This window comes from Megascapheus bottae, chromosome 9, assembly GCF_031878675.1.
Source record: "Megascapheus bottae isolate mThoBot1 chromosome 9, mThoBot2.hap1, whole genome shotgun sequence".
NCBI lineage: Eukaryota > Metazoa > Chordata > Mammalia > Rodentia > Geomyidae > Megascapheus > Megascapheus bottae.
Window position 1 is genome coordinate 40106379 of NC_143517.1, and position 8658 is coordinate 40115036.

At 41.6% G+C, this 8658-nt stretch overlaps 1 protein-coding gene across 2 annotated transcripts; it reads right to left on the reverse strand.

Moving 5' to 3' along the window:
- Window positions 1-829: 829 nt before the first annotated feature.
- Cox6c (cytochrome c oxidase subunit 6C) lies at window positions 830-6902 on the reverse strand. Of its 2 annotated transcripts, none has more exons than XM_090339135.1 (4): window positions 6821-6902; window positions 6001-6118; window positions 3027-3155; window positions 830-926 (listed from the first exon to the last, which is right to left on the reverse strand). In XM_090339135.1, the coding sequence occupies exons 2-3, from the start codon at window positions 6112-6114 to the stop codon at window positions 3042-3044; spliced, it is 228 nt and encodes a 75-aa protein (XP_090195261.1). In that variant the 5' UTR covers window positions 6115-6118; window positions 6821-6902; the 3' UTR covers window positions 830-926; window positions 3027-3041. The 2 variants fall into 2 exon arrangements, with proteins under 2 accessions (XP_090195261.1, XP_090195263.1); XM_090339137.1 differs by having other exon boundaries at window positions 6768-6854.
- Between the last annotated feature and the right edge of the window lie 1756 nt (window positions 6903-8658).

Sequence of the window (8658 nt, forward strand, 5' to 3'; positions counted from 1 at the left end):
TTTTTTTGGGGGGGGGAACCCCTGGGCTTTCCCTGAGCTCTTTTGCTAGAGGCTAGCACTCTACCACTTTGAGCCACAGCATCACTTCTGGTTTTATGATGGTTAACTGAAGAGACTTTCCTGCCTGGGTTGGCTTTAAACTGCAATCCTCAGATCTCAGCTGCCTGTGTAGGTAGGATTATAGGCATGAGCCACCAGCACCAGGCTAAATGGACTTTCTACATTGTCCTTTTCACTTATGATAAAGGTGACATCACCAAAGGAGATCTTAAAAGTGAAGCTTTTCATGGAGACAGTTCTTATACCAGTTTGCTATATTAATAAGGGATAGTGATTAAAGTCAGTTTTAATAAATCATTCCGATAGCTGCTATAATACCAGCAAAATATTCCAAAAAAAAAACCCCAAACTGCTGAATCATTAGCAAGCATTCATTTGTAGTATTTGTTTTTCTAAATTACATATGCCAACTCTACAAACTTAACTCTTTAGTAAACCAAATACTAAATACTCCTCAGTCATTGTATTTTAATTATCTCTGGTGACAGTAAGGCTATCCTATAATGAGAATGAAGCCCAAGGACAGGTTTTATTGGAAGCACTGTTTAACCCTTCTTAAAACCCACAGTATAGTCTCATACGGACTCCCAGACACATCTTCAAAGCCAGAAGCAATGGTAGCCAGAATTACCCCTAGTACAATAGGCAAAACATCAGAGCAATTAAATATGCATTAAAACAAAAAGACAATGTTTATAAACATTAAAATCTTATCAAGTATGATACTTTTTAATGCCCTGAATTATCAATATGAATAACTGAGCAAGACTTCAGTCCACAGTATTTGTTTATTAATCAAGAGAAACTATTCATTAGCTCATATTTATGTTTCATAGTTCAGGAACACAGGTCAAGCCAAAGAAATTCTGTGAAGAGAAACATAAGAGCTAAGTTAATGACAAACATCAATTTTCAACATCTGTGAAGTTGGTTTATAACTCCCATTAGTGAACCCTATACTTCAATCATTCACCTTTAATCAGCAGAAGCCCAAACTCATTTTCCAAGCTCGCTGACTAAGCTCTTTTCCATTTAAGACATATACCACCTTTTCTCTCCTTACTCAGAAAGGAGAAATTGGGAGGGAGGGGGACAGTCAGAGACACGTCTTCCCCATGCAGAAAATGGACGTAGGGGCCGGGAGTTTGGCTTAGTGGTAGAGTGCTTGCCTAGCATGCCCGAAGACCCGGGTTCAATTCCTTGGTACCACATACATAGAAAAAAGCCAGAAGTGTTGCTGAGGCTCAAGTGGTAGAGCTCTAGCCTTAAGGAAGTCCAAGGACAGTGCTCAGGCCCTGCTCAAGTCCAAGACTGGCCAAAAAAAAAAAAAAAAAAAAATGGAAGTAGATTCCTAGCAAACCAAATTTAATAGCACATTGTAAGGATTATAATTGAGGACCAAGAGACTAATTCCTAGAATGCAGGATGGTTTGACACATACTATTAAAATATGATACATCACAGCAAAACAGTAACATACCACGTAAATATACAGAGAAGGCATCTGACAAAACACCTTGTGATAATAAAAACAATTAGATACTGAAGTACAATGTACTTATAATAGCTACAAGAGGTTGAGATCTGAAGATAGAATCACAATTCGATGCAAACCAGGGCAGGAAAATCTATGAGCCAATTAACCACCAAAAAGCCTGAAGTGGAACTGTGGCTCAAGTGGTAGAACACTAGCTGTAAGCAAAAAAGCTAAGAGACAGCATCCAGGACCTAACTTTAAGTCTTAATACTGGCACACACACAAAAATAAATATAAAACATGATGAGCTCGTAACTAATGTCAAACCAAAAGGAAGATGACTTGAAAGCTTTTCCTTTAATTAGAATTAAGAACAAGACAAATGTGCTTATTTTTGGCCACCTAGCCAATACAGTATGAAAAAAACAAAAGGAATCCAAAGTGAAAAAAAAAAACCCCACAATTCCATATACAAAAAAGTATAAAAATAAAGCTAAGTTGCAGAAGACAAAATTAACACAACAAAATTGTTTCTATCAAGAATGAACAGTAACAAGCTCATTTCAAAAAGAACAAAATATTAGGAATGAAAGAACATGAACTATACACATAAAAAACTATAAAATATTGAAAGAAATAAATGATACAAATAAAAGACATTTCAGAAATGTTGAGGTATGCAATACTTAATATTCTGGTGGCTCATGCTGGTAACCTAGCTACTCTAGAGGCTCAGATCTAAGGATCATGGTCCAAAGCCAGAAAGGCAGAAAAGTGTAACTTGCAAAAAGATGACTAGATGTGGTTCAAGAGGTAAAGCCAGCAATAGTGGGGGAAAAAAAAAAAAAAAAGCCAAGTGAGAGTAGTACAATTCCCTGAGTTCAAGTCCCAGAGCCAGGACACAAACACAAAAAATTGCCAACATTGGGCTGGGAGTATGGCCTAGTGGTAGAGTGCTTGCCTAGCATGCATGAAGCCCTGGGTTCGATTCCTTGGTATCACGTGCACAGAAAAAGCCAGAAGTGGTGGTGTGACTCAAGTGGTAAAGTGCTAGCATTGAGAAAGCCCACGCCCTGAGTTTAAGCCACAGGACAGGCAAAAAAAAAAAAAAAAAAAAAAAAAAAAAAGCCAACATCATTTTTTGGCAGAAATAGAAAAAAAAAAACTTACAAAACTTTAGTAAAGAAAGTGTAAGCCAGGTGCCAGTGGTTCATGTCTGTAATCCTAGGTACTAAGGAGACTGAGATCTAAGGATAACAGTTCAAAGCCAGCCAGGACATAAAAGTCCCTTTGAGGTTCCTATCTCCAACTAACCACTCAAAAACCAGAAGCAAGCTGTGGCACACAGTAGTAGAGCACTAGCCTTGAGCAAAAGAGCTCAGGGACAGTGCCTAGGCCCTGAGTTCAAGCCCCATGACCAAAGTGTAATACTGATGAGCAAACTTTTAAGACAAATGAGACAAACCAGAGATCCAAATAACTGTATTACCTTTACATTCCAAATTCACTTTGCACTCTGAAAGATACCAGCCGCCTTCATCTCTTCAAAATCCTTCATGGAATCATAATTTCTATAGAAATCTGCATACGCCTTCTTTCTTGGTTCAGCCACACCAAACTAAAAAGCAACACAGTCCACTGAGAGACATTTTCAGATTATTTGAAATTTAAAATCTAAAGCCAAAGTAAATATCATGTTTATGTATACCCTTTCATCTGAACCCTACATTTCCTAAAGGGTAGAGGAGGAAACACAGATACAAGGAAGGGAAAGTAGTCTCATGGAAAACTACTGAACAAGTCGGCTGCTCTCTGCCTATGGACAGATTATACCTTTTCCTAGGTGGGAAGTGTGTGGGTGTGTTTGTATGCATATTTGTAGAATAAAGGTACAGACTGCAAGAGCTACAGTATAACCAAAAATGTAAAACTTATCAGTCAGTAGATGAATAGTCTTCCCTCTAGCAAATTTATATTTCTATATCCATGGCTGAGATATGCCAAAAACATTTTGGTTCAATTTAAACCACAGTATGAATTTTAAAGGAATATGACACTGATCTGTTGGGTGTCTACAACTGAATGACAAATTTTTATCTGATAAAAACGTTGGGGGTCAGCTAGGCACTGGTGGCTCATGCCTATAATCCTAGCTACTCAGGAGGCTGAGATCTGAGGGTAGTGGTTTGAAGCCACCCAGGGCTTCGAAAAGTCTGTGAGACTCTTGCCCCCAACAAATTACTCAGAAAAAGCTGGAAATGATGCTAGACAGAAAAGGCTGGAATGTACAGCATTTGCCTTCAGCATAGAGAGGTTCAGGTACAGCGCCCGGGCCCTGAGTTCAAGCTCCAAGACAGGCAAAAAATAAAAATTAAAAAGTTTGGAGTAATCTACATTTCAACACAGGTTGTAGGGGCTAGTGGTGCATCAGAGATGCACAGATTCAAGATGACAACTACTACCACATGGGCAGAAAGCCTTGAAGCTGCTGTAAGTAAAGAATCCTCAAAGGACAACAGGGAGGTCACGTCAATGGGGGTTTGCTTTTCAACTTCTACAAACAAATGGGAGAGATGTACAAAGAATGAAGATTTTTACTGAAGTGGAGGTAAGCAACTCGATGAAGGTCTAGAAGCACTATGGGGCTGAAGCAGGATTCAACTGCATACCTCCAACAAAGAAAAGTTGTATTTATTCTCCACACTGCATACTAGATTTCAGTGTGGTTTACACACCAAATTCAAATCTTATACCAAATATAAAAAAATAGTATAATTCAAAGCTGATCTATATCAGTGAGTGCATTACAGAACGTAGAATCATGTTACTTGATAAAGAACTCAGTAAGAGCCCTCTATCAAGTGTCTGGCATTGTCCCATTTCTTAATACAGACAAAACACAATGTACTCAGCTCTATACGATAGTCTAGTGCAAAATGCCAGTCTAATGGCTCAGGAGACCATAACCAACCTATTCAGAGAAACAAGACACACTCCACAGAGAAAACTTTTTAACCAGAGTTGAGATTTTAAAAGTTTCTTACATGTTAATAAGCATGGGAAAGGCAATTTAGAAATAACAAATACTTCTAAAAAGCCCCTGTATTACAAATGGTAGAGATACTGTTTTGAATATATACAGTATGTATTTACAAATTCTCTACATATAAATATATGATATACATATATATAATACATTAACAGACACAATCCAAGAATGCAATTTTTAAATCTTAAAACTACTACACACTGAACAGTGGTAACGTGATGAAATTAACATATCTAATCTGAGGATCATTTATTAGTAATAAGAATCACAAGACATTATAAGGTCAGAGTTCTGATCACTAACAATGACAGAATCAAGGAATGAACATAATAATTACTCTACCATCCTTTCCTTCTTCCATAAATATTCAGGCTCACTATACGGCAGGCAAAAATACATTTTGCTTGTCTCTTTCAAAGCATTCCTCCTGAGCGTGAACCCACTTACTGTATTCAGTGTTACTCCTCTAGGCTCTCCAAATTTCTCCCAAACTTTAAAAGTTCAAATTCCATCCCTCTAATAAAGAACTCTGACTCAAAAATATCCTCTCCCCAAAGCTACTTTATCTTCTTTCAACAACTAATATGTTTAAACCTCACTGATTTGACTCAAAGTTCTCAAGGACAGAGATTTAGTCTTACCTTTAGTATCCTCCAAAGCACATGGAACTACTGAATTTTAGATACATACAACAAATACCTTTAAACATCTGTGTACCAGGTAATAGGGTGGCACCATAAGAATAAAATGTAAGGTTGAGCGCGAATAGCTAGTGCTTGTAATCTTAGCTACTCAGAAAGCTGAGATCTGAGGATTGAGATTTGAAGTGATTCAAGGCAGGAAAGTCTGAGAAACTTACCTCCACTTAACTACTACAAAAAGCTGGAAGTTGAGCTATCACTCAAATGGTAGAGCACTAGCCTTGAGCAAAAGAGCTCAGGGATACCATAGTCAAATGACCTTACAGGAAATCATGTAGAGAAAAAGAAGACAAACTTCTATAAGCAAGAGAGACTCAGAAGACATCAAACCTGTCTACAGATTTCAAGTATTCAGAACTGTGAGGGGAGAAAACTGTCGTTTAAACCACTCTACAGTTATTTGGTTTGGGCAGGCCTAGCAAAATGACATGACTCTATCTGAAGAGGGCAAGCCATCTAGAATCTATGAAGTTCAGGGAAAGTAAGACTTACTTCCTGCCTTCCTGCCTGCCTGCCTTCCTCCTCTCCCTCCATCTCTCTTTGTGGTGAAGATTAAACTCTACTACTAGCGCTTTGCCCTCAATCCAAGAGGGATTTTTGGAGGGAGGTCACTGGTTCCAGCCCCAATACTAAATAAACTCCTTCACTAATCTAAAAATCGTTTTAAAATACACGCTTATTACCTTAAACACAAAACAAACAAATATACATACCTTATAGAGAGCTGAGACCCCCAGAGAGACAATGAATGCTCCAACAATATGTATCCGCAGACGCCTGGCCAGAAGACCCCTCATCAGAGGCTTTGCCAATGTACCAGAAGCCATGGTTCTTTAATAGATAAGGCGACAAAAGCTCATTTCAGATCACAGTAAGACACCGGAAGATCTCTCACCTGGAGACTGGCTCCTCCCACAAAGCTAAGGAGAGCAGTGTGGCTTAGCCACTCCATCTTTCCTCCTCTCCAGTGCTCAACAACTGTTCTAAATAACGACTAAGGCACAACCAGGCACCCACAGAGCAACACCTAACGAACATATTTTCCCAACCATGCACCAGCGGGAAGCTGTGCGGCGCTCGCTGTCTGGAGGTCGATGGGGCCGGCCCGGGGTTCCCGCCGGCCTGGGGTCCCCGCCGGGTTGGGGCGTGGGGGGCGGGGGCACGGGAGGCCCGCGGGTGTGGGTTCCCCTCTCCCCCCACCATCCCCCCGCAAACCCTGCGGAGGCAGGACGGTTAGGTGACCTAGTCAAGGTCACACTGGCCAGACAGAGAAAACCGGCGTGGAGGACGGATGCCCCGAGGCCCAGGGCGCGCGCGCAGGCGCCCGGCCGCCCCACGGCCGCCCAGGGCCCCGGGGCCGCCCCAGGCCCCCCTCCCCCGCCCAAAGCCGCCGAGGGGGCGGACGGGGGTCGAGGCGGAAAGAGACCCCAGGCTCCGCCACAGAGGAGATGCAGAGTGGCTAAGCTATCCCAGGACGGACCGGCGCCGTGGAAATCTGAACGCGGGGCCGCCGCCGCCACCGCCCGGTCTCACCTCGACACCAACGTCCTTCCCCGCGGCAGGCGAAGTGGACTGCGGCCCCGCAGCGCGCAGGCGCAGAAGGAAGGTGCGGCGGCCCACGTGACGACCGGAGCCGAAGAAGTCCAAAAGACTTGTACCGTGCGTCCTGCAGGTCACAGTCGAAGCACCCTGCCCCAACGCGGCTCCCGCTTTCTGCAATTTCTACAATTTTGACCCCCACAGATAATTCCTCTACTAAGTTAGACATGATACTCTTGCTCACACACTGAGTAAGTATGAATTTATTACGAAATTCAAAGATATTTAGTATGTAAAGAAAGAAATTACTGTACTTTACAGGTGCGGGAAAGATTGTCCTGGACCAAAGGATGGCCCCAGCCAAGAATGTGGCAAACCCTGAGGGAAACGCCGGGCCTTTCCTGGGCGGCGTGGAGTGGAGAGGAATTTTAGAAACGGTAGAGCCGATCACAGTAAACTCACGGTGGATGAATCAAGAGAGATTAAGAGGAGAGCTAGTATGCATGAGTTCTGGCTTCAAGTCCAACAGACCTGGATTTGAGCTCAGCGCCCTTCTAGCTGGGACATTGTCTTACTTCGATTTTAAAACGGCTTTCACTTCTAAAATGGTACCCGCCCTTGGTTAGGGTGCAAATTAAATGGGATTGTGCTTGCCAAGCAGACATTCTGAATATGTATCTCTCCCCCTGTCCTTTTGCCAGTCCTACATTTCCTCCTTCCTTCTAGGCATCAACCCTCCTCCACTTGGAGCCCTGTGGTTCCAGGTAAACCAAATCCTACTCCAACTGAGAATGTAAGTCCAGAGTGAACTAACAGTGCCACCCATTCCTTTGACCAAAGAACACTGGCAAGGTCAATAAACCTCTACCCTACAATTTCTGTGGAAACTACTAGAGAGAAAGGATCTCTGTGGGGAGAAGAGAAGAGGAAGTTTATAGTGAGGTAGAGAAGGGGTCTTGCAGATCTGCAAGAATCCAAGGCCAGAGTGTATTGTGTTCTGGCAATCTGTGTTGTTTCAGGGAACTAGTGACATTCAAAACCTGTCTTTGTGAAGCTTACATTCAGGTAAGCTAATCAGATAATGAAAATATATCAGAGGGAGATAAGAGCAATGGAAAAAGAAAGTCTGTTTAAAAAGACCTTTTTTAGTGGAAGGTTGAGAAAGATTTTGACAATCTAACTTAAGTCTTTAAAAACTGCCTCTGGGAAGGCGGGGTTTGTTCTATAGGTCTTCTTGAAATAAACAAGGATGATTAAGCTTCTGGGAGTTATATTTCAATTAAGTATTCAATTAAGTATTCAATTAAGTGATTAGAACTCAGTTCCTCTTCAAGATGTTTTTCAACTAGAGGGCACATCTAATTGTGGAAAACAGAATCCCTTTCTTGATAAATAGTCAAAGCAATGGTTTTGTTTCTGTCTTTTCATTCTAGCCTTGACAATCACCAAGTCAATGTGTTATCTTAAAATTTGTGTAAAAGATGTCACTGTTTTGCATATGGGCATTAGGGAACCCTTTGTCCTGGCTCCTGTATTTCTATGCTCAGGTCCTGAGAGGACTTGTCTTCACTGACTATACCCTGGCAATATGGTATGTCCCAAATCTACACAGTTGTGAATTATAACACCAAGGGCTAGAAGAAATAAAATTGACCCTGAAACAAATTAGGCATTAATATTCCCTAAAGAGCAGGAAACTTCAGTCCTTTCTACCATAATGTGAATCAATAGGAAAAGTAATGAGTACTTTGGTGGTTTTAGGAAATGTGAATCGTTAAGAAGCAGCAGTGACATGTGGGCACATCCCTGTGGCTCATGCCTGTAACTCTAGC

Coding starts and splice junctions, on each gene's coding strand:
- Cox6c (XM_090339135.1), bottom strand. CDS start 6,114: ATGGCTTCTGGTACATTGGCAAAGCCTCTGATGAGGGGTCTTCTGGCC. Junction 3,156..6,000: donor GGGTCTCAGCTCTCTATAAG/GTATGTATATTT, acceptor GTTGCTTTTTAG/TTTGGTGTGGCTGAACCAAG.